Source organism: Podarcis tiliguerta (genome assembly GCF_965153285.1).
Source record: "Podarcis tiliguerta genome assembly, chromosome: 17".
Classification (NCBI taxonomy): Eukaryota; Metazoa; Chordata; class Lepidosauria; order Squamata; family Lacertidae; genus Podarcis; species Podarcis tiliguerta.
This window is the reverse complement of record NC_139550.1, coordinates 7,244,822-7,269,889: the sequence shown is the minus strand read 5'-3', so window position 1 is coordinate 7,269,889 and position 25,068 is coordinate 7,244,822. Positions and strand designations below refer to the sequence as shown.

Here is a 25,068-nt window from a genome sequence, read left to right as displayed (position 1 = left end):
GTATTTTTTTCACACACTCACTGCTTGTGGTTTTGTTATGTACTGAGTTGAATAGGATCCAAAAGGCAGCAGTCTGATTGGTCCTAGAACAATAGGATTCAGAATGCAGCAGTCTGATTGGTCCTAGAACAATAGGGTCCAGAATGCAGCAGTCTGGTTGGTATTAGAACAATGCAGCAATATGATTGGTCCGCAGGAGCCACCCAATCCAGCTCCAGGCGGAAGGGAATCCGCAACCTGATTGGCCTACAGGAGAATACCAGAATTAGCCAATCACATGTGGCCCATTGTGTAAATAATGTATATAAAGCAGATATTTGGGGGGAACTTTCATTCCTCACTACCATGAGCTGAATAAAGAGCATGAAATCCACACTCGACTCCGAGTATATTTCAGGTTTGTCTCCATTGCCATGTGAGTTGCATGATGACCTCCGTACATGCGAGGAAGCTGTTTGGAGAAGCAGAAGTGCTGCCAGATTTGGGCTATGGAAGGAAGTTTGCCAAGAGGCACGTCTTTCTATTAACCAGCAGATATCTTGAACTGTGGGACTTGCATGCACGTAGTATATGCTTATTTTCTCAGCAACTTTTTCTTGGGCTGTTTTGTCTTTTGCTGTTTGCATTCCAGCAACACAAGATCTGCCCTGCGGTGGAGTATGGAGCCGGATTCTGAGAGCAGAGATTGCCTTGTGGCCGGAACTTCCAGTAAGCCCGAAGAAGAAAAAGCAGAGGATACTGAGAGCGGCATCAGTTGCTCCCTAGACGGAGGTGGGCCTCCTTCCAGGGAAAAGTGGGAGAATGTGAATCTGAAACCTGGCAGAGAAACCCCCAAGAAACAACTCTGTGGCTATTTAAACAAATTTTCTGCAAAAGCCCCAATCAAGACCTGGAAGTCGCGTTGGTTCGTCTACGATGAAAACAAATGCAACTTACTTTACTACAGGACAGCACAGGACATGAACCCTCTGGGGAGCATAGAGCTATCTAGTGCTAGCTTTGATCTTAAGGTGGGAGCGGAAGAGGGCGTTTTTGAAATCAGGACACCCTTCAAAGCATTTATCCTTCAGGTATGTGGAACACATGGCTGGTTTGGGCTAGTGGTGGGGAAATGTGCATGTTGCGGCTAGGTAAAGGTAAAGGTACCCCTGCCCGTACGGGCCAGTCTTGACAGACTCTAGGGTTGTGCGCCCATCTCACTCAAAGAGGCCGAGGGCCAGCGCTGTCCGAAGACACTTCCGGGCCACATGGCCAGCGTGACATCGCTGCTCTGGCGAGACACAGCCGCACACGGAAACGCCGTTTACCTTCCCGCTAGTAAGCTGTCCCTATTTATCTACTTGCACCCGGGGGTGCTTTCGAACTGCTAGGTTGGCAGGCGCTGGGACCGAACAACGGGAGCGCACCCCGCCGCGGGGATTCGAACCGCCGACCTCTTGATCGGCAAGCCCTAGGCGCTGAGGCTTTAACCCACAGCGCCACCCGCGTCCCATGCATGTTGCGGCTGGTGGCATGCATTGGGACTTGAGCTCATAGGGTGACCTAAAAGGATCTCGCACAGGGATCTACCCTTTGTGCCCAACTGAAAGTATGGAAACAAAGGCAGACCAGCCATACTAGTGTTGGTGGATAAATTATGTGGATTCCTTGTCCTGGAGACTCGATGCGCTTGGGGGTTTCCACAGAGCTGAAGCTGTGAATTTCCTGAATTAGCCTAGGACTTGCTGATCAGAAGGTCGGCAGTTCGAATCCCCGCGACGGGGTGAGCTCCCGTTGCTCAGTCCCAGCTCCTGCCAACCTAGCAGTTTGAAAGCACGTCAAAGTGCAAGTAGATAAATAGGTACTGCTCCAGCGGGAAGGTAAACGGGGTTTCCGTGTGCTGCTCTGGTTCGCCAGAAGCGGCTTAGTCCTGCTGGCCACATGACCCGGAAGCTGCACGCCGGCTCCCTCGGCCAATAAAGTGAGATGAGCGCCGCAACCCCAGAGTCGGTCATGACTGGACCTAATGGTCAGGGGTCCCTTTACCTTTACCTTTAGGACATGTTATAACCAGTGTTTTACTATTGTGTCCAAAGAACCAGGAGCATTTATATACAGGAGAGATAAACATGTTTTGTTCCATTTAACACACATTTTGACATCTCAATCACCATTGAGAAGCCAGCATTATCTTGGTGTAGTTTCCACAGCTACATCCCATTGTAGCTGAATGTTCAGTTAACCAGAATCCCAGTCTTCTCCTGTTCTGACATTTAATGGTTCTTGGCTGCAGACTCTTGGAGGACAAAAAATAATAAAATTAGCATGCAGAGCCAAGTTTAAGTAATCCCTATTTTTTAAAATTGGCAGAAGATAAAGGAGTTGGAACCTTTGGGTTGAATGAACTTCACAATTTTCTCTTCCCTTTACAACATATCCTGATTCACAGTTTGAGAAGAAGAAAGCTCTTGTCTTCAGGAAATTGCCTTAAACATGATTTCCTAGTGATTTTTTTCTGAAAGCAGAAGACAACCCTAATAATTCATGGCAGTATCCTGAACTCCTGAGACCATTAGCATCCTCTGCCTCAAAGATTATTAAACCAATACAAGTATGTTACTTTTGCTGAGTGTTGGTGGGGAAGACTTTCTTGTACGTTATCATTTTAGGTGGCCCACTCAGTGTATATGGCATTTTACATTGGATGCATTTGTACATAACACTCAGCCATGGTTAGTTCAACAAATCACCAGTTGTCCTGCAGACAATTAAACAAGCCACAGTTTGTTTCCCAGCCACTTTTGCCTCATGCCTCTGTAGCCTGGCAAATGTCTGCGGTCAGGTGTCCTGATAAGCCATGGCTGAGCACGGCTGTTAAGTTTGCAGTTAAAACAAGCCATAGTTCACGAGCTGCCAACAAGCCATGGCTTCAAATTGTGGTTTGTTGCCAGAAAACAAACCATGGTTAGTCGGCTAGTCTGGGTTTGGATGTTCAGAAAAAAACACATGCCGAAACAAACCATGGATTACTGTTGTTCAGAGCAAGCCATTGTTTCATAAGTGAAAATCACACACACACACACAAGCAGACACGGTAGATTGACCCACCTGATCGCCCTCTTGCTAAAGGCTTGGGGGGCTAGATTTTTGTCAGTTCAGGGGGTTCCTCAGTTTAGGCACTAGTGGTTGATGATGGGAGATGGCACATCCACCGCACTGAATATTCATATTGAATTTTTAACTGTATTTTGATTGCTACTTTTATTTCTGTTCTTTTTTTATTGTATTACAATTTGGATTTAGTGAATGCAACAAAATAGAATATATAAGAAGCCAAAGAAGCAATCAAAACACAATTTAAAAATCATTCGGTGTCTAGCACAGAACATTACAATGGGTACACAACAGGCAAAAAATCATTAAGTAGCCTGCCAGAACTCAGCAATTTTCATGTGGTCCATGGGGCGGAAAGTTTGGAAACCACTGCACTAGGCCCTGTGCTTGCACAGGGAAGCCGAACTTACACTGCGTCAAAACCTCCCCAATTATACTGGATTTTGGTAAGTCCATGGTCTGTTGTGATGAGGTTGGGTTTGTCGCTGAAATCTATCTGTTGTGGAATTTAGCTGTATCTGTAGGCAACTCCTTGAGTTACACAGATCCTGTATTTAATAAATTTTTTTCCCCAAATTGAACTGTAGGCTGTCGACAAACAGACCATGATATACTGGTTGCAGCAGTTGCAGATAAAACGCTGGGAGTTCTGTAGTAACCAGACTAGAAGTCCGGCAGAGGATGACACAGATTTCCTCTGTGTGAATGACGCCACACTTAACAATAGTAAGTAGCAGCAGCAGTTCAAATGTGTTGCCCCCCAGGGGACAGGATTATTTTGCCAGTGCTGGTTTAGTCGGTGCGGCATAAATTCAGCCATTTAGCAGGGCTTGATCCTACAAATATTAATGCAAACAGAATTCTGACAGGGCTGAGACTTGTGAGAGAGTGTTTGTGTGTGAGGGAGAGCATGAAAGAATCTGCTTTCTCACTGCGCACAAATTGCACAACATCAGCCTAAGTGCTAAAGTAGGGTTTGCTAACTTCTTTTTAGTTTATGACCGCATTCACCCTAGGAAAACTCCCCAGTGGCGGCTGTAGCCCCAAGTGGTACATGCACAGCGCACACAAGACACAACTTCCTCTCCTCCGCTGATTCATGCAGATCAGCTGAGGAGCAGCTCATCTTATGATAAATGGGATGACCAGGGAGGAGCAGATTAGTATCCCTGTCAGGGTGCTGGACTGGCAAAGAGGTTTACTGTATTTTTTGCTCTATAAGACTCACTTTTTCCCTCCTAAAAAGTAAGGAGAAATGTGTGTTTGTTTTATGGAGCGAATGCAGGCTGCGCAGCTATCCCAGAAGCCAGAACAGCAAGAGGGATTGCTGCTTTCACTGCGCAGCGATCCCTCTTGCTGTTCTGGCTTCTGAGATTCAGAATATATTTTTTTCTTGTTTTCCTCCCCCAAAAACTAGGTGCGTCTTGTGGTCTGGTGCGTTTTATAGAGCGAAAAATACGGTATATCTCTTCACCCATGCTATATCCCCATCTCTATCCTCACTGTCACTGCCAAAAATTGGTGGTGTCTGGGAACAAGGGCACAGAAAAAAAATGCTTGGATGACTGGATCAGGCCCCTGGGCTAGAGCATATTAGTTGCCACGGGTGACTAAACACAGCAGGCCAACTCTCCAGCGAAGGGCAAAAAAAAAAAAAAAAATGCAGGCAGATGGTCCATGGGGGGGGGAATTCGGACAGTAGAACAATACCTTTTCCTGGAAGCCACAATCTAGGGAGCAAGCTTTAGAGTTCAGCAGAACCTTTCATCAAGCTGGATGTTAGGCGAAACAGCACAAAAAAACCAAAGGAGAATACTCTGGCATGCAGAGAAACCGAAGTCTGTAATTTTGATGGACGGCTTTCTGGAATGGAGACAATGCTATGCAGACTCCAGCCCAAATCTTTATGTATCTACTCTGGAGTAAGCGCCACAGAGTTTAATGCAACTGACATCTAGTTAAGCGTGTCTGCGCTCACATTGCTTCTGTGCTTACTCTGCATCCAGCACACTCTCTCTGCTATTTGAACCTGCAGTCGCATGCAGCAAACTATGATCCATATCGATCCTGTAGTTTCTTAACAAATACTGCTGTTTCGTGTGTGTGTGTGTGTGTGTGTGTGTTTTAAACCGGCTTTGCAGAAATGCTTCTTAAAAGTCAGCCAAAATGGGTATCTCATTTGCCCCAAATGAGTGGCAGTACTTGTGTAAGGGACGCAGGTGGCGCTGTGGGTTAAACCACAGAGCCTAGGACTTGCCGATCAGAAGGTTGGTGGTTCAAATCCCCGCGATGGGGTGAGCTCCCGTTGCTCGGTCCCTGCTCCTGCCAACCTAGCAGTTCAAAAGCACCTCAAAGTACAAGTAGATAAATAGGTACCACTCCAGCGGGAAGGTAAACGGCGTTTCCGTGCGCTGCTCTGGTTCGCCAGAAGCGGCTTAGTCATGCTGGCCACATGACCCGGAAGCTGTACGCCGGCTCCCTCGGCCAATAGAGCGAGATGAGCGCCGTAACCCCAGAGCCGGCCATGACTGGACCTAATGGTCAGGGGTCCCTTTACCTTTACCTTATTTGTGTAACAGACAACAGAGAATGCACTGGTAGCAGTTCTCTCTCCCTGCTGTGCTTGATGCACCTATAACTTTAGCTTGGGTGTGTCTGAATCCCATTGATTCTGCTGGTTTGTTTGTTTTTTCCCTCCATAGCAGAGGCAGAACATGATTTTTTGCCCCCTGTGAAAACCCCCACAGATGTCGTCGGCCCGAAGGCAGCCTCTCTCCCAGCGCCTCTACAGCCTTCTCACGCTCTTCAGAACATCTCCCTCAAGCATCCTTGGATTGAAATACAGTAACTGTTTTTATCTCTCTTTTTTGAATTTCTGGAAACTAGCTGTGTTAAGTCTGTTGCACCACTAAGAGCAGAGTCTTTTTGACATCTCACGAACTAGCAAATGCTCCTTTGTGTCCTGAGTTTTGAAAGGCGAGAGCCAACCAGATGGCATGAAAAAGGAACCCTGCTGTAGGCCTGGGTGTCGCTATAGAGGGGGAAGATGTTGTTATGGAAGGTGACGTTATACTTTTTTAAAAAAAGCAAAATTATTAAGATGCTTAAATGTGTATTTTAGCTTTATTGAATGAAAAAGGAAAAGGCTTGAAAGTGCACAACTTGCATTGATCAACTCTTGTAAGCATTTATGGCTCAATCACTATTTCAATAAACTCACAGATGTTGCATAAGAACTTGAGGAAAGCTGTGCTGCATCGGATCAAGGACTCCTCTAGCTAAACCATATTCCTGCGTTGCAGGGGGTTGCACTAGGTCAGGGTTTTCTAAATTTGGGTCTCCAGCTCTTTTTGGACTACAACTCCCATCATCCCTAGCTGGTGGTCAGGGATGATGGGAATTGTAGTCCAAAAAACAACCAACCAACCAGCAGGAGACCTGAGTTTGGGAAACTCTGGACTAGATGATCCTCAGGGTCCCTTCCAACACTACAAATCTCTGATTCTGTGTCCATGAAGGACTTGAAGAAGACATTGTGCTCCCCACCCAACAACTGTTTCTCCCTAGCAACCAGGGAGAAACAAGGTTAGTCAGAAGCAAAAATGTGGGGAAGTAAACATTGCGCAGGAGCAAAGAATTCCCCCATGAACCTTCCTCTTTGTTCATATTACATTCAAATAGAATTTTTAGGCGCAACTGTAATGTTTGAGTTTTGTACGATTTTGTGCAGATTTCTCTGTTGCGCATATGCTTGTACCTCACTTCATCTCTCTACATATGATCAATATACACTTGATGATGTACTGCTGAATGTGTGAACCAGGTCGAGGAAGTGACATTGTACGGTGGTACCTCGGGTTACATACGCTTCAGGTTACAGACTCCGCTAACCCAGAAATAGTGCTTCAGGTTATGCACTTCAGGATGAGAACAGAAATTGTGCTCCGGCGGCGCAGCAGCAGCAAGAGGCCCCATTAGCTAAAGTGGTGCTTCAGGTTAAGAACAGTTTCAGGTTAAGTACGGACCTCCGGAATGAATTAAGTACTTAACCTGAGGTACCACTGTATTTGAAGAATGATGATACAGTCATCAGATGACGAGCATTGCATGTATGAACCCGGCCCTAAGTGAGTCAAAGTCCTGTGAGTTTGCAACAGCTGGGAGCAATGGCTACTAAATGAAAAAACCGTCCGAAGTCACTAGGAAATGACTGGATGTTGTTGCAGGAAGATGTTGCATTGTGGCATGAGTGTACCAAAACAGCCAGCGGCATTTAAGCGTTATTAATTCACAGGTTCTGTCTAACCATTCCCATGCGCTTCTGTGCTTCTAGGAACACAGTGCATAATCTTTATGGTAGCTGGCAGAGCCGGAGGGACAATGGTGGCATGTCTTGTTTTGAGGGGATCCAAGATGACCTTGAAAACGCAGCCGATGAAGAGCAGGCAGAAACTGAAGCAGAAGATGCAGGTACTTATTTCTGCACGATGGTGAGGACATTTAAAAATAGCATTGCTTCCTTGTTATTCTCAGGGCCGGATTTAGATTTGATGAGGCCCTAAGCCACTGAAGAGGGACGTGGGTGGCGCTGTGGGTTAAACCACAGAGCCTAGGGCTTGCCGATCAGAAGGTCAGCAGTTCAAATCCCCGCGACAGGGTGAGCTCCCCTTGCTCGGTCCCTGCTCCTGCCAACCTAGCAGTTTGAAAGCACGTCAAAGTGCAAGTAGATAAATAGGTACAGCTCTGGCGGGAAGGTAAACGGCGTTTCCGTGCGCTACTCTGGTTCGCCAGAAGCGGTTTAGTCATGCTGGCCACATAACCCGGAAGCTGTAGGCCGGCTCCCTCGGCCAGTAAAGCGAGATGAGCGCCACAACCCCAGAGTCGGCCACTACTGGACCTAATGGTCAGGGGTCCCTTTACCTTTTAAGCCACTGAAGGTAATGGGGCCCTTTATATGTCCAGCTATCCTTTGTCAACAACAAATTGTCACTGGTTTTTTTGTGTTGAATATGTTGAATGGTAATTTATGGACCTAATAGGCACCTAAAGCCATTTGCACATGCAGAATGTAGGCACCCTGTATATAGAAATGAGCAAACCAGTGATATTTTAGGGAGCAGGCTAGCAGGCGGGGCCCATTACTTACATCATAGGACACTACACAACACAAAACACTGGTGCTGTATGTAGTTTTTATTTCATTTGTTTTTTATCTTATATTTTGGAAATGTACATCCAGTTTCCCCCCCTTTAATTTTTTTTTTGGGGGGGGGCAAAAAAGTGGGGCCACAAGCTATGGCTTGTTTAGCTTATGCATTAATCCGACACTGGCTATTCTGCACAGCTGTGAGGGAGAAACTGGGGAAAGTGAGCACAAAAGCCTTCATTGAAGCCTCTGGGATTTAGTCTGAGTAAATATCAGGGTTTAATTAAGCATTTCTAGGTAACCTGGGCATAGACCCATGATAGCACAAACTTGCAAAAACGTTTGCACATGCTAAGATACACCCATAGAATCAAATGTACAACTTTCAGATGTGTGTGGGGGGGGGACCTCCGACTCAAATTTATATAATACCTTGCTGTGTGAATTCTGGGCCCAGTATGGAGTACAGTGGTACCTCGGTACTCAAACGCCTTAGTTCCCAAATGCCGAAAACCTGGAAGTAAGTGTTCCAGTTTTCGAACATTTTTCATAAGCCAAACGGCCCATGCAGCTGTCGGCTATTGTTTCTGGGGTGCCTGCACCAATCAGAAGCTGCGCCTTGGTTTTCGAACATTCCAGAAGTCTAATGGGCTTCCAGAATGGATTAAGTTTGGCACTTTTGTTTTTGCTATTTTCCTTTTTTGTTTTTGAGGCTTTTTTGGTTAATTTGTTTTTGTGACTGTGTGGAATCCAGTTCAGCTACTGATTGGTTGTATGACTGCCGAAATGGATAAAAGCCCTCTATCCAAACAAAGACTATCATCAGTCTGGGTAAAATAATAATAATAATAATAAAATTCTCATCTACAATGTTGTCTTATTTATTTTATAGTACAGTACACTGATTATTGCTTTCATGTTATGGATCAGTGGCCTTGTTCGATAGTAAAATTCTTGCTAATTGCTGTTTTAGGGGTTGTTTTTAAAAGTCTGGAACGGATTAATCCGTTTTGCATTACTTTCTATGGGAAAGCGTGCCTTGGTTTTGGAACGCTTTGGTTTTGGAACGGACTTCCGGAACGGATTAAATTTGAGAACCAAGGTACCACTGTATTGGATTTTCTAGACCTAGAATGCATGGATCGGGCCCTTCTTCCTACCTCCAGTCTGCTGGCGAGAAGTGCTGCTTATATACTCATTAGAAGTAAAACAAGCCTTGTCTAATATCGAACCCTGCTTTCCCTTTCACTCAAATTTTGTCCATATAGCTGTTTCTCACTCACTCACCCACCTCACCTTGCTATTGCAAATACACACAAGTTGCCAGTCAATACCACCATTAGAATAAATGGTAATCACAGATCAAAACAATCTGTGCCACCACTTGAAAGCAGGAAAGTGTCCTATGTTCTTTTCTTCCTCAGGCGAAACAGAGACGCAGAAGGATCCAAAGTCAAGGCTAAAACCACCTTTGGTTAGAAAAGACAAAAAGGAAAGCAAGAGTTTGCGTTGTTTTGCTGAAGGGGCAAGAGATGGGAGAACAGCTTCTCTTCAGCACCAAATTCTGGTCCTTGAAGAGGATGTCAAAGCTCAGAAGGTAATTCCGCCCTTGGTATGGATGGAGTCACCATACCATTTTGATCTATGGGGAAATGTGCTTAATTGCCTTTTGATCTGGACACAATATTGTAGAAGAAGGTGCCTCATGTATTACTGTTGTTGGCAAGAGAAGAACGGGACCAAACATGTGCTGGCTGATGAGAGCTGTAGTCTGAAACATCTGGAGGGCACCATGTTGGCGAACGCTGCATTCTAGAAAGGTATTATGAAAGGAAACACACCCATCTTCTCTTTTCGCATCTAAATACTGTGTCCAAGTCCAGATTCTAATTTGCCTTTTTTTCTGGGCTCTGGTAGAAGGGTGTAATGGTTTTAGGGGTTGCTCGTGCGTAAGTTGCCGTTACTCCTGGCTAGGTTGCCTGGTTGAACCCTTCTTGTCTGGACAGCCTCAAGTTCTGTGGCTGCCTCAGTCGCTGGCAGAATCCGTCAGTGGGCGTTTCTTAAACCTCTTCCAGCATAGAAGCTGTTTGACGCCCAGTCTCCTCCTACTCTGCCTGCGCAGAAGTCTTCTGCGCAAAGTGGGTGTGGGCAGCGGAGTACCCGTGCCCTCTCCGCTGGTCTCCGGCGAGGAGTCCTGGAGCCACCTCTCCGATTCCCCCATCTGCCCCCCTTCTCCACTGGTGTTACGCTGATTTCCTTCCCCAGCGGATGGGCTACCTCTCTCCCTACTGGGACCCTCTCCGGCATCCCTCTGGAGCCTTCTCTCCGCCTCCAGCTCTGATGGCAGTTCCCTAACAAAGGGTCATTCTAGAGCTATAGTGTGTTTCCTCTTTACTAGGTTGTGGTAGAGGGATGGTTGTGGAACCAAGGTTGGGAAATGGTTGGAATACTTGTGTGGTTGTGCCCAGGTACTGGGGAGTTGTTCAGAGTTACACCTAAGAGGGATAACTGCCAGTATAGCTTTTGAAGAACCGATTTCTCTCTAGTAACTCACAGAGGCACCATCCTACACAAGCCTAACAGTGGGTCACAGACTGAGTGATTGCATCAGCCTGCGATAAAGACTCCCCGCTGAAAACTGCATTTCCTGTTCAACCGCTGAAGGACAACGTTGTTCCTGATATTTTGGGGGGAAACTGAAGTTAGAACATCTAAGCTATTATGAAATAAAATAGCTGATTCTCTAACGGTGCTCTTAGGTTTTTTTCATGGTGAGGCCGTCAAAAGGTTTCTAAAATAAGTTGAATTCTCGGAGGAACAAAAATCTGATTGTTTTATGGAAGGCTGGTGGCGGCCATATTTGGTATCTAAGTCTTGCCAATTTAAACATGATTATACACCTGAGGGTTGTTTTTTTAAAAAAAACACACTAAGAAAACACTTTTCTTATACATTTCATTTTTACTGGTAAATTATTCAACTTCTTAATTCAAAGATTATGATTTTTATCATTTTGTGCAGGATCAATGTAAATTTAACTAGCCTGTGGTTAACGCCTCATTTCTGCTTCTAGAATATCGGCACAGCATCAACTCTCTGAATCTTGGGAATTTCCTCCAGAACTGTATCTGAAGAATCATTGTGGCTTATTGTCCTCACTAATTATAGTTGGAATGGAAAATTAGCTCATCCTCATATGATAGAAATGCATCATTCTTTGTTCCTTTCCAGATACAGAAATGTACCGTATTTTTTGCTCTATAAGACTCACTTCCCCCCCCCTAAAAAGTAAGGGGAAATGTGTGTGCATCTTATGGAGCGAATGCAGGCTGCGCAACTATCCCAGAAGCCAGAACAGCAAGAGGGATTGCTGCTTTCGCTGTGCAGCGATCCCTCTTGCTGTTCTGGCTTCTGAGATTCAGAATATTTTTTTCCTTGTTTTCCTCCTCCAAAAACTAGGTGCTTCTTGTGGTCTGGTGCGTCTTATAGAGCGAAAAATACGGTATGTTGGATCACTCTGGAATCCTGCGCTTCCTCCAAGTTGTTCAGAGTATGACTTATAAAGCTGCCTTTAGAAAATTAAGGGTCCCCCCCCCCCATGTTTACTTTTACAGGAACTGGTTAAGCTTCTCCACAAAGCCCTGGAGGCAGCCCAACAGGAGAAGCGGGAGTCTTGCAGGTACCTGGTCACAGCAAAGGAGGAGGATAGGCTGGAGCTGGTGCGGCACAAAGTGAGGCAGATTGCCGAGCTGAATAAACAGGTTGAAGCGCTGGAGATGGAGAAAAAGGAGCTGGAGCAGGGCCTGGCTTTGAAGGACGAGCACATCGGGGAGCTGAAGGCCCACGTGCAGCTCCTGATGGACAAAAACCAGGCCAAGCAACAAGTCATCCTGAAGCTGACGGAACAACTTGCCCGAGACATGCCTGACTCTGTTGGGGAGGCAGACACCATTCCCATGGAGACCTTGTACAAGCAGCAGGAAGAGATCGAACATCTGAAGGTACTCTGAGGCAAATGGTGCAATGGCAGGGCCGGCCCTACCATTGGGCAGAGCCTTGGGGAGCAAATGTGTTGGGGATGGCACAACAGTAAACACAAGAGGTAAATGCCTCTTTAGTCCCCTTGTCTGTTGCTACACAAGCTGTCCTGAGGGCCCTTATCTGTCCTGATGATTCAGGTACTATCCCATCCCTGGTGTTGAAGGAAAATTTAACTGCTAGTCTCTTCAGTTTCCGTACCTGGGAAGGGGCACCATCTCTGGTGGCAAAATGCTTTGGCCAGGGTACAGTAGGAGGTGATGATTATGACCTCACTCCTTCCACAGTTGCACCTTGGTGATATGTTATCCCATCGTTCTATACCTCTTTTTTATTTTTGTGGCAAGTCTGTGTGCACCACGGTACCATAGGAGCTCCTTTAAGAAACAGCCCAGAATATGATATTGAGCAGAGGATTCAGTTTCCTTTAAAAAAATAAATCACTGTGCTCCTTCATCCCAAAGGAGCCCTCAACATCTGGAGCGCACCAGGTTCGAGATGACTACACTTAGAAGACAGTGTTCTGGTTATCTCTGTGAATGTGATGTTTCCTATCTGTCTACAAAATAGGACTTTCTGTTGCTTTTTGTCACCAATGCCCTTGGCCTGTTTGAGGAGCCATGGAAAGAGTCCAACAACAACACAGCTTGCCCCTATCTTTCTGTCAGACACCATTTGCCAATTCATAAATGTTAAGTTGTGGGTGAACATATCAGATGACACAGCGGTTCTTCAAACAGCTCTTGTTTATTCACAGGCCAGAACAGAACTGAACTGAAGTGTTCAGTCAGCCTCCTTATATAGAGCTCCAGTACAACGTAACTGTAACAACTTTCTAAAACTATCCAATCACTGAACGTCACTTTCGATCCCTTATTTGCATAACTATCTACAGTATCCCCCTGCTGGCCCAGGGTGAGAACTTCAGTACATAACAATAAACCCAACAAATTTCTTGGGTGTACAAATTACAGTTGTGCCGACAGGTTATTTTCTACGTATCTTCTCTTGTCTTTTTGCCAGGATGACTTAGAAGCATACAAGATTCAGAACCAATTTCTGAACTGCGAAATCCACCAGGTTACTAAAATCTGGAGCACGGTAGCGCAGAAAGAGAAGACCCTACTGATGAAGGTAAAAAGCAAAGTATTTTTAAAAGTCCAGCGTTTGTGCTTTAGGCCCCATCTGCACTATACATCTACTGTATAACAGTATTATACCACTTTAAAACAGCTATAGCTTTCCCCCAAAGAACTGTAGCTTGTTGAAAGTGCTGATAATTTTTAGGAGACCCCTATTCCTCTCCCTTCGCAGAGCTACAATTCCCAGAGTTCCCTGGGAAGAGGGATTGGCTCTTAAACCACTCTGAGAATTCCCAGAATTTGGGGGTGAGAGAGGAGTCAAGGTGCTTTAAATGTGTGTTGAATGTGAGGTGTGGATCTTTGTGTTGGTTCTCTGTGTGTTTGCCTGTGATGCTCTCCAGCTTTCTAGGAGCCAACCTCAGCTGTCCGACATTAGGTTGCTTGTGGCTACTTCTGAGCATAACACGACAACGGAAAGCCATGGTCATATTCTGACCGCAACACATTTTTATGCTTTTTAAAATTCCAGTGTGCCCGTCTGCAAGCCCACAACTGCCAGATTGAGAGCAAGTACCTGATGATTCTGCGGAAGCTACAAGGCCTACCGGACTTCGCCAGTGAACATGTGGAAATGCTGAAGGGCCTTATCCAGGAAGCACTTCAGTGGGGTGTGAAGGAGGAAGCAGTGATCCCTGTACATCTGAGCCCAATCAAGTAATGGCTGTGTGTGTGTGTTTAAAATAGATGCAGCGCTCTTTTATTTTCACCAGGCTTGCTGTTTCTGGGATATGATGCTGGTCTAGATTGGTCTGATTCATCAGACAATCCTTATATTCTTACTGTCAGTGAGCTGTCATTGGCAGATTATCAGATAAAGCTTTATTTGATAATCCTATTTTTAATCCACAAAGGCACATTTTCGCTTGTGGGGTTGCGAGGTGAGGGTAGACTCGCTTACATTAAGAGGTTACCTTTGATTTTGGTGTGCTACTGTAGTAGAGAAAGGCAAAAGAAAATATGAGCTGGTTTTTCCTTCAAACAGTCAGTGGTAGCATTTTATATTACCGTATTTTTCGCTCTATAAGACGCGCCAGACCACAAGACGCACCTAGTTTTTGGAGGAGGAAAACAAGAAAAAAAATATTCTGAATCTCAGAAGCCAGAACAGCAAGAGGGATCGCTGCGCAGTGAAAGCAGCAATCCCTCTTGCTGTTCTGGCTTCTGGGATAGCTGCGCAGCCTGACTTCGCTCCATAAGACGCACACACATTTCCCCTTACTTTTTAGGAGAGAAAAAGTGAGTCTTATAGAGCAAAAAATATGGTATTCTTAAACTGTACATTAGCTTACTTTTTTATTGTCAGAAAGGCACCTACATTAAGATCTTTGGCAAGATACATTTTTAATTGGACAGCTCTAGAACTTGATGTTTTTCCCATATTCTTCTCTTTTCCCCGTTCAGCCAGTATGATGACTATGGGTTTATGACAATCCCTGAGTACGAAGCTGCAGACTGGAAGCTTCTGGCAAAAATCCAAGCTCTGGAGATCAAATCCAGTAACCTCCTGAACCAGGATGCCATGGAGAAAACTCTCTCTGACCGGTGGAATAATCTTGGGGAACTAGCTCCCTCCTCGGAGCTGAAGAGCCTGCTGCGCTGTGGCGTCCCAATAGACCACCGCCAACGAGTGTGGAGATGGATTGTGAGCCGGCGGGTACAGCACGTTCGTTCTCCAGGCCATTACCAAAGCTTGCTCAAGAAGTGTGAAGCCTCTGAGCCCCCAGCTTCCCGACAGATTGAACTGGATCTGCCTCGCACGCTCACCAACAACAGGCACTTCAACTCACCCGCTTCCCAGCTTCTTCCCAAACTCCGAAGGATTTTGCTTGCATTCTCTCTGCAAAATCCCACCATAGGCTATTGCCAGGGACTGAACAGGTAAAGGGTGCTAGCTCATTGCTGACCTTCTTAAACTCTTTGTTTGCAACAAATATTAGGGTCAGTAATAATAATAATTTACAGTGGTATAATAATAATAATTTACAGTGGTACCTTGGTACTCGAACGGCGTGGCTCCTGAACAAATCGGCTCCTGAATGCCGCAAACCCGGAAGTGAGTGTTCCGGTTTGCGAACGTTTTTTGGAAGCCAAACGTCCAACATGGTTTCCAATTGGCTGCAGGAAGCCCCTGCAGCCAATTGGAAGCCACGCCTTGGCTTTTGAACCGTTTCGGGAGTCGAATGGACTCCCAGAACAGATTAAATTCGAGAACCAAGATAGCACTGTATTTTTAAAATATTATTATTTTTATTATTATTATTTAATTGAATTTATATACCGCCCTATACCCAGACACGGGTGGCGCTGTGGGTTAAACCACAGAGCCTAGGACTTGCTGATCAGAAGGTCGGCAGTTTGAATCCCCATGACGGGGTGAGCTCCCGTTGCTCGGTCCCTGCTCCTGCCAACCTAGCAGTTCAAAAGTACATCAAAGTGCAAGTAGATAAATAGGTACCGCTCTGGCGGGAAGGTAAAGGGTGTTTCCGTGCGCTGCTCTGGTTCACCAGAAGCAGCTTAGTCATGCTGGCCACATGACCCGGAAGCTGTACACTTGGTCCCTCGGCCAATAAAGCAAGATGAGCGCCACAACCGCAGAGTTGGCCTTAACTGGACCTAATGGTCAGGGGTCCCTTTACCTTTACCTATACCCAGAAGTCTCAGGGTAGTCCACAGAACAAGATCAACATACAAACCAAAATATATAGTATCAAAATAAAAACAACCCACTAACACCCCCTTCTGACCAGATTGCCCCAGCCACTCTGAGTAGCTCCCAACACAATATTAAAAACATGCTAAAACACCAAACATTAAAAACTTCCCTATAGAATCTAAGTATAATGTGAAAAATTTGTCATGAGATGCATTTGACAATGACTCCAGCTGGAACTGCTGTGTTCTGACAAAGCTATAGGCGTACATGAAACCATCCAAACAACCAAATGTTTTCTTGTGCCTATTTGCACCTGTGCTGCTGAAAAGATGGGCTGCTCTTACTCAAAGGTTGCCAACCTTTTTTTGGGCCCAGGGGCCATGGCCATATTGGGAATGTTGAGAGAGTATCATGGTCACCAGTGAGAAAATGGCTGCCTTGGAGCGTGTGGCATAACACAAAATGGCTGCTGCATCTGAAAGAGAGACTGAGACAGAAATGATGTGGGCACTGCCACCGCCACGCTGCCCCGCCAGCTACCCTCAGTCAATGGGGGGAAGGCACCTACCTCAGCTTACTCTGCACTCACTTGTTGAGAGAAGCTATTTGTATCTCTCCTCTGTTCAGAACCATAGCTGTCAACTTACAGATTTGAAAATAAGGGACCAGTAGCCTCGAAAAGAAGGGATCAGCAGCCAAAATAAGGGATTTTAGTCAACCATCAGCCAAACAAAGCCTCAAGTGGTGGTTCCCACAGCGCAGCAACCCGGCAAAGGGGATGCAGCAAGGAAAACCACCATCACCTCTCCGCTGGGAAGCGCTGAGCAAAGGCGAGTCCCCAGGCAACGTGGCTGATTTGATCGACACAAGGCATGCAAGCTCCATCCCCAGCTACTATGGCAGCTACTATGGCACCTCCTTTATAGTTACATTAACAAGTGGGCTGCCTATTTACCACATGTAGTGTTATGTTTCAGAATAAACTTCCTGCTTCTTCGCCATTTTCCTCTTGTGGGAATTTTCCAGCTTGACGGACCGTAGCTGTAAGAACTGCCTGCCAATGTTGCCTGCTTTCCTTAACAGTGATGTCTCTTTATTCATCCCAGATTGGCAGCCATTTCACTACTGGTTCTAGAGGAAGAGGAAATCGCTTTCTGGTGCCTAGTTCATATCACTGAAAACCTGATGCCTTCAGATTATTATAGCAACACACTAATAGGCTCACAAGTAAGTAGTCTGGGACCCCCCACCAAGCCATACAATAGGATAGTCATGGGTGAAAGGAAAATGGGTTGTTTTAAAAGGATTGCATATTCTTAAAATGGAAGTGGTGCTTCTAGAGGAAAAATTCCAACGCACTTCACATAGGTGCTGGCACAGGCCTGGCTTACATCGTTCTGCGATTCATGTTAAACTAGGCAGTTGATTACTTAACAAAATAATGGAACTTCACACCTAATCCAGTGGTTTGCATGATGTCCAGAATCAAATTGTCCTTAAAACTAATTAATTTCTTCTTCACTGTGGCCTAATTTGGACATAATGCAAAGCCAAACTAGTTTGGCATAAAGTTACACCCAAACCATTCAATTGTAGCTCATACCAATGTGATCATCAGTACCGTGGGATTACCTGTTTTTTAAAGGTTATTTTTTTAGGGGGGAGTGCAAAAAACCCCTTTTGGTATCACAGAAGAGACCTATGGGAGAGTCAGTAACACACACACACACACACACAGACACAGACACACTTAAGAAAAAAATGACCAAAGGGAGCGGGCTTTGGAGGGCCACACACACACACACACACAAATCATTTTGTAACCACAATATCAGAATGGGGAAGCTTTGGAAGCAGATTTTGTGCTCATTCTCTTGGTTCTGCCTCCACTGCAGAAAGTATAACCATAGCTTGTGTGTGTATCCCTATAACTGTATTGTGCTGCAAGTCGAAAGTTTTGATTTTGTTAGATCGGTCAGGTGTTTACGAGTGCAATTAACCCCTGTGGATTTTGGAGGAGTCTGAGAAGGTGCTGATAAAGCATCCTTTCAAATATGGTTATTGGTTCTTATTGATGTTTTGCTGAATCCAGGTGGATCAAAGAGTCTTTAAAGATTTCTTGTCAGAGAAGCTTCCCAGGCTGGCAGCTCATCTGGAGCAGCACCGAATCGACTTGGGCCTGGTGACCTTCAATTGGTTCTTGGTTGTATTTGTAGACAGTCTTGTTAGCGATATCCTCTTCAGGGTATGGGATGCCTTTCTCTATGAAGGGACAAAGGTAAGAGTATCCCTGCCTCCTATCTCTCCTATCCCTTCTCACTTCATATATCAGTCTCCGCAGAGATGTTTTAGCAAGCAGGCATTTAGGACAGGCTTCTATTGAACCTGTACCTTCCTGCCTCAGTGACATTACCTTTATCGTCTGTGTGGCTATGACTGCATCCCTCCTATGACTTCCCCCTGTCAGCCATGTTTTTCTTTATCCCAGGTGATATTCCGTTACGCTCTGGCAATATTTAAATACAACGAAGAAGCGATACTGAGGATCCAGGACAGCCTGGAAATTTACCAGTACATGCGTTTTTTTACCAAAACCATCTGTGATGGCAGGTAAGGATGATTTCAGGAAGTGTTTGGGATGGGGATTGGGGTTGTCAGGTGATAGTTTGTCATTCAGAGAACTGGTAAAATTCAAAAACTGGGATTGAGGCAGGCACAGATCAGGAATAAGCAATAGCAAGAGACAGATTTATAAAACTCCTGCTTACGAATGGAACACACTCAAACAGGGCGGAAAGGGTGAAATGGCTGCTGAGTGATACTGATGAGGAGAGATTAGGAGAAAAGAACTAGATAAAATAGCGGTCAATTGCAAAAGTGATTCGGACATTTAAGCTGGCACATTCTATCTGAGAATCCCCTGCTATTACATCATATACAACAAATAATTTCTAGGAGATGTGACCGTGGTTCATTGTATTCGCAGTCCCTGATGTTTTTATGGTGTTTATGGTTATTGTTGTCTTTTTGTTTCCTTTGTGAATGATGCCATGGCCTTTGGCTAGTGCAATAAAGTTGTTGTTGATGATGATGAATAGCATTGACGCCATGTTTATCTGAGGCAAACCAGAAGCTACGAACCAAGCCAAATACACCTAGATTAGGGCTAAAGTGAAACCTTTTTCTCTCACACACAGAGACATGCTGGAGACATTTCCCTCATACTGATGTGCAACACTGCATATGAGGTGCTGATCAGATGGGGAAATGTTCACACTCCAGTTGTGTGGGGCAGCACCACAGGGAAGTGGCTTCCACGTGATGCGGTGTGTGAAAATAATGGCTGAGGCAACACTGAAACTGAACAAATACTCCTTTAAAAGTATACCTGCTTATATATACCCTTGGGCTCTGAGGTGAATCCTGCCTCTTCTTGAACGTGTGTGCCATGTATTTGATAGTTTCATTGATCACCGTCAAATATAACCTGCACATCTAAAACATAGGTCCATGTTATTGTATATAATAATCCCTTATTCCAGGAAATCCTGGGGTTCTTCGGAAAGCTTATCAAGAGTGTTTAATGAGCAGATCAGTAATGGTTGACCAGTTTTCCTGAAGGACAGATGTCCTTCTAAAACTCATTTTCCCTCTGTAATGCTTAGCCTCTGGGTAGTTTTGGGTGTGTTCTAGATTGCATTCTCATTTCACAGAAGGTGGCAGCCCGGCTCGGCCCTACCATTAGGCATAGTAAGGCTGATACCTCAAGCTGAGGTTTCTGGGGGGTCAGGGCACCTGTGAAGTACTAGAAAACAGAGCTGTGTGAACCCCATGGCCGGATTTAGGTTTGATGAGGCCCTAAGCTACTGAAGGTAATGGGGCCCTTTATATGTGATAGTTTAGGGAGAGGGCTAGCAGGCGGGGCCCATTACTTACATCATAGGAGCCTACACAACACAACACACTGTTGCTGTATGTAGGTTTTATTTTATTTGTTTTTTATCTTATATTTTGGAAATGTACATCCAGGTTATTTTCCTTTAATTTTTTGGGGGGCCCCCAAGAGAGTGGGGCCCTAAGCTATAGCTTATTTAGCTTATACATAAATCCGGCACTGCCTATAGCCTGCCTTGTTCCCCTAAATGAGCCTTAGGAGTAGTGTAGGATGCTGTCCCATTGCCAGTGTTTAAGAATCCACTGCAAATCCAGTACATAAAAGGAGCAACATTTTGACCATGACTTCAGACAGCCAAATTACTTGGGGCAGCCCTGTAATTTAGTCCAGTAGACTTGGCTATGTGCTCACCCTAAAACATTCCCCAGAATCTTCTGTACTGAAGAGAGGTTCCTTCCTTAGCAGAAAAATAATTGTGGAAAGTACCAGTAGTAAATTTTGAAACACTGTTTTAGAACAGTAGTGCAGAGAACCAGTAAATTGGTCTGGCACAGAGCTGCATCTAAGGGTGTTTCTAATCTTATGTGGCCTGAAATATGAGGGCCTGGTGCAGAGAAGACCCAGAGCTTTGATCCCTGGGTGACAGTTTCTGTCTCTGGAAGACAAACCTCTTTCAGAAATCCTGTGTGCGGGAAGCCAAAAGAGCATGTAGAATTCCCACAAGTCTCTCTTCAATGTCTACTTAGTCCAAGCTACCTTTAAAAATTCTGGCTCATATGCTTGCCCTCTTCCAGGAAGCTGATGAACATCGCCTTCAGTGACATGAACCCATTTCCCATGAAAGTTTTACAAAATCGGCGCCGAGTGTACAGGTTAAAACTGGAGTCTGAGATGAAAGAACTGGAGCAGATAAAAGTCGAGTACATGAAGGAACAGGCAGAACATGATGCCAGCAACTCGAATGGAGCCGTGAGTGAGGATGAAGAAGATATGTAACTCCAGTTTCCTCCTCACAGCTGGCCTTCAAACATAAATTTTCACTACTTTGGAAACAAAAAAGTGTTAACACTAGCTACCCATGAGCAAAGATGCACTGGATTGTCTTCAAGTGAATTGGAAAGAAATCATGTACTTTGGAAGCCTTGTTTCTCACTAAGGCCTTTTCTTGACGTGGTGTGTGGTGTACAATATTTCCAATAAGTCACCGCACCAGAAAATCTCTACTGTTTGCTTCCCTTTTTGGATAACATCAGGTATTGTAGATCTCAATTTAGAGGTCTGTCCCCATTCCCCAACCCACAATCCATCACTCTGGGCCTATGTGGTTTCTGTACTCACAGATACAAATTAAATACCTGAGACAACAAGCTAGTGAAGTACCAGCACTTAACTACCTTCTGGTGGTCTCCTCATGAGGACCAGTCATATGTCTGTGCATACATACACACACTCAGATAAATGTCCCTGACTGGATGTGCTAATCAGCGGATTTGGAGTTGATTTCCATATACATTTCACACACTAAACTCTATGTGAAATTCTTTTCCTTCTGCTTTTCTGGTTTTGTAAGGAATTGGCGATGTGGTACATACATGCACGTACACAGAAACTACCAAAAATCACTTGCTGGACAGGATTCCTGATCAGCCCGCTTAGAGGGGATATTCTCATGTTTGCTTAGCACCCTGTCCATGAGTTTTCGGATATTTCACATCTTCTCTCAACCCCCACTCCCAAATGCATGTACTTAGTGTGGCTCTACATTAGGTGCTCACCAGTAGAAGTCAGTTTACAATAAATCTATGTAGGAGTGCCACACCAGCCAAAAAATGCCAAGAAGTGGAATTCCTTGTGTTGAAGCAACAGTGAAACTTGAGTGTGTACAGACTATTTCTTTACAGGTTAGTAAAAGGTAGATTATAGGGACGCGGGTGGCGCTCTGGGTTAAACCACAGAGCCTAGGGCTTGCTGATCAGAAGGTCGGCGGTTCGAATCCCCGCGACAGGGTGAGCTCCCGTTGCTTGGTCCCTGCTCCTGCCAACCTAGAAATTCAAAAGCACTTTAAAGTGCAAGTAGATAAAATGATAAATAGGTACCGCTCCGGCGGGAAGGTAAACGGCATTTCCGTGCGCTGCTCTGGTTCGCCAAAAGCGGCTTAGTCATGCTGGCCACATGACCCGGAAGATGTACGCCGGCTCCCTTGGCCAATAAAGCGAGATGAGCGCCGCAACCCCAGAGTCGGTCACGACTGGACCTAATGGTCAGGGGTCCCTTTACCTTTAAAAGGTAAATTAAGCATTCCAGGAAAGGGCATTCTCTTGACGTATTGCAAAAAAATTATCTTGCTGGTCTCAGGATTCTAACTGTTATGATAGATGGGGCAGGTCCATCTGCTATTCATTCCCCCCACTCCCTGTGAAAGCATACATTTAAAGCCCCCCCCCCCCCAAAGAAAGAATCCTGGAAATTGTAGTTTACCTCTCACAGAGCTAAAATTTATACAGCCCTTGACAAACTACAGTTTCTAGGATTCTTTGGAGAGAATGTGTTTTAAATGTTTGAACACCTCCCTCATTCTCTTAGAATGGCAATGGGGCCCACCTGAGAGGTGCCAAAACTGAGTTTCGGTGACTTTTGGCTGGAAAAAGAAAGCCCTGGTTATGTCCCTCATTTCCTTTTTCCTTTCACATTCATTTTGCACCTATTTACTCTTCCCCTGCGCCATTTTGAATGCACTGACTTTATGTATTTATTGTTGATGTGTTTCCTTTTGACTCCAAATGGGATTCCATGCCAATTCCCAGTGTTTCCTGGGGGCCTAGGCCTCCTGAAAGATTCAGGGTTCACAAATCGCTTTTATCTAGTGCATTTCCCAGTCAATCCTGCCAGTCTTTGCTGGGAAGCTGGTCATATGCAGTTCCAAATTGGCAGGTTGCGAGTTGAAACCAAGTTTCAAGGACCACATCTCAACACATGAGCCTACTTGGACCTTGAGATCATCACCTGAGGCCCTTCTTCATGTGTCTTCTCTGCAAGAGGTCTGGGGGCCTTTTCTGCAGTGGCTCCTCCCCAGGGTGGTTTGCCTGGCGCCTTCATTATACCCCTTTAGGGTCCAGCAAAAACATTCCTCTTCATCCAGGCTTTGGGTTGACTGACATCTAATGCCCATTTAAATGTGTTATGGGAGGAGTGATTATGGTTTGTTTTTGTTCCTGTTTTTATTTTGTGTTTTGTGTTTTTTATATTGTAATTTTATGTTGTGAACTGCCCTGAGATCTACGGATAAAGGGCAGTATACACATAATAATAATAATAATAATAATAATAATAATAATAATATAAAAGCTGAATTAGAGCAAGGTTGCTTTTGATTGAGGCCATTTTAGGCCAGTGCTAGAGCTCCTAGCCTCAAGGAATTCTTTATACAAGGGGTTGGGAAAACTGTTCCTGCTAGAGGGCCACATTGACTTGCGAGGCAACCTTTCAGGGGCCGCATGGCCGTGATAAAATGGGCGGAGCAACTAGTGTTAATTTGAACTTTGCACAGAAGAGATTGCTTCAGCACACACTTGCTCATCCTCTCTTATCCAGGTAAGCAAGAAGCATTATTGGAGTTCAGGGACACATTTTAGCCAGGTGAAAACTCTAGAGGGTACACAACAGGGGTGCTAAGGCCTGAGGTGATTCCTGAGGGTCAGACAGAGACCCAAAGGGCTGATTTCAGCCTCTGAATCCCAGGGCCGCCAACCCTGCTTTACACCAAAGCAGACCATAACCCAACTCTGCAGCTCAGGCCAATAGCAGGTATGTAAGGTCTTTCCCTGCTTTTAATTTCTTTCTTTGCTTTTAACTTCTTTTTAACTGTCAACTGAGGACTGGACTTCACCAGAAAGCTAGTCTCATGTTTCTCTCATCCTCTCAGGTTAGCCTTTATATACTCATGGATTTCCAGTGTGCTTTGACAACATTATCTAACGTGTTTTTAAAAAAAGAGGCGCAGGGAAGCTTTTGCTCCCTGTAAACATCCAGGGTTGTTGCCAAAGGTGCTAGCTAAAGAAGAGCTTTACATCTGTCTTAAAGTGAGTAATCTTTGCCTTAGTACTGTAATATTCCTGGAAGCATTTTTCCTTCGCACTGAATTGGCTGCTAACTTGTACTCGAACAACAGATTCCGCGGCCTCTACCTTTTATGTTACTGATGAAGAATATATATTGGTCGTTCTTATCTGCACTGTCACGTACATGCTGCTTCATGTAAGCTCCACAGGGGAGAAATAAAGGGAGATGATTGAGCAAGAGGGGATCTGCATTCTCTGTTTCTTTTTCTGCTTTCCACTCTGCCATCAGTGATATCAGGATATTGTCTGGAAAAAGAGCTGGGGTATGTGACTGGAAGCTGAATGTGCAAGCTGACTATCGAAAAGTATTTGTATCTGAGACATTCAGGCAAACAGATCTGTATAAAGAGACCAGATTTCAGACAGTTGCCCATCTTTCTTGTGTTTATGGAAGCAGAGATGTACCTAGGCTCTCTCGCGCCCTTGGCAAGGTGCTGTATTGGTGCCTCCAGAGCTGGGAGACACCATGGATTAGAAACGCTAAAAGTTTGCTTTTGTCGCCTTTCGTGCTCCGCCAATGACTTCCTTCGTGGTCATCGGGGTCTGCTCTGCTTCTCCTCCATTGGTCCATCTGTCTGCCTGTCTTGACCACTGGGTGTCGAACACACTTCCACCCGCAGACAAGCCTCAGCTGTCTGACCGCGTGACCTTTGGGTGTGGAGCACACTTCCACCCTCAGACAAGTGGTCTGCCATGCCCTGTCTGTGACCTTTGTCTCCTTCGTCATACATCGTGCAAGGGGAAAGTGACGTGGTGGAAACAGGTGCCAAAATAACTTTGTACCACCCCCACGATCTCGGGATTGGAAGATGTGTAAAGGTCACAGTCCAAAATGTATCTGACTGGTTTTGCATATTGAGCCAGTGTGGTGTAGTGGTTAAGAGCGGTAGTCTCGTAATTTGGGGAACCGGGTTCGCGTCTCCGCTCCTCCACATGCAGCTGCTGAGTGACCTTGGGCCAGTCACACTTCTTTGAAGTCTCTC

The 25,068-nt window shown here is 45.2% G+C and overlaps 1 protein-coding gene across 4 annotated transcripts in view; it reads left to right on the top strand.

Annotated features, from left to right (window-relative positions):
* The window catches only part of TBC1D2 (TBC1 domain family member 2), a 30,036-nt gene extending 5,771 nt beyond the window's left edge, over positions 1–24,265 (top strand). The window contains exons 2-14 of one of the 4 annotated variants that reach the window (XM_083419643.1): positions 632–1,070; positions 3,681–3,819; positions 5,796–5,937; positions 7,427–7,563; positions 9,664–9,836; positions 11,854–12,240; positions 13,301–13,411; positions 13,889–14,073; positions 14,821–15,297; positions 17,179–17,299; positions 18,165–18,350; positions 18,561–18,682; positions 20,762–24,265. In XM_083419643.1, the coding sequence (XP_083275769.1) occupies positions 660–1,070; positions 3,681–3,819; positions 5,796–5,937; positions 7,427–7,563; positions 9,664–9,836; positions 11,854–12,240; positions 13,301–13,411; positions 13,889–14,073; positions 14,821–15,297; positions 17,179–17,299; positions 18,165–18,350; positions 18,561–18,682; positions 20,762–20,963 (2,793 nt within the window). In that variant the 5' untranslated portion in view covers positions 632–659 and the 3' untranslated portion in view covers positions 20,964–24,265. Of the gene's footprint in view, positions 1–431; positions 1,071–3,680; positions 3,820–5,795; positions 5,938–5,972; positions 6,155–7,426; positions 7,564–9,663; positions 9,837–11,853; positions 12,241–13,300; positions 13,412–13,888; positions 14,074–14,820; positions 15,298–17,178; positions 17,300–18,164; positions 18,351–18,560; positions 18,683–20,761 lie in introns of those variants that run through there. The other 3 variants (XM_083419642.1, XM_083419644.1, XM_083419645.1) reach the window with 3 other exon arrangements.
* Positions 24,266–25,068: the final 803 nt, after the last annotated feature.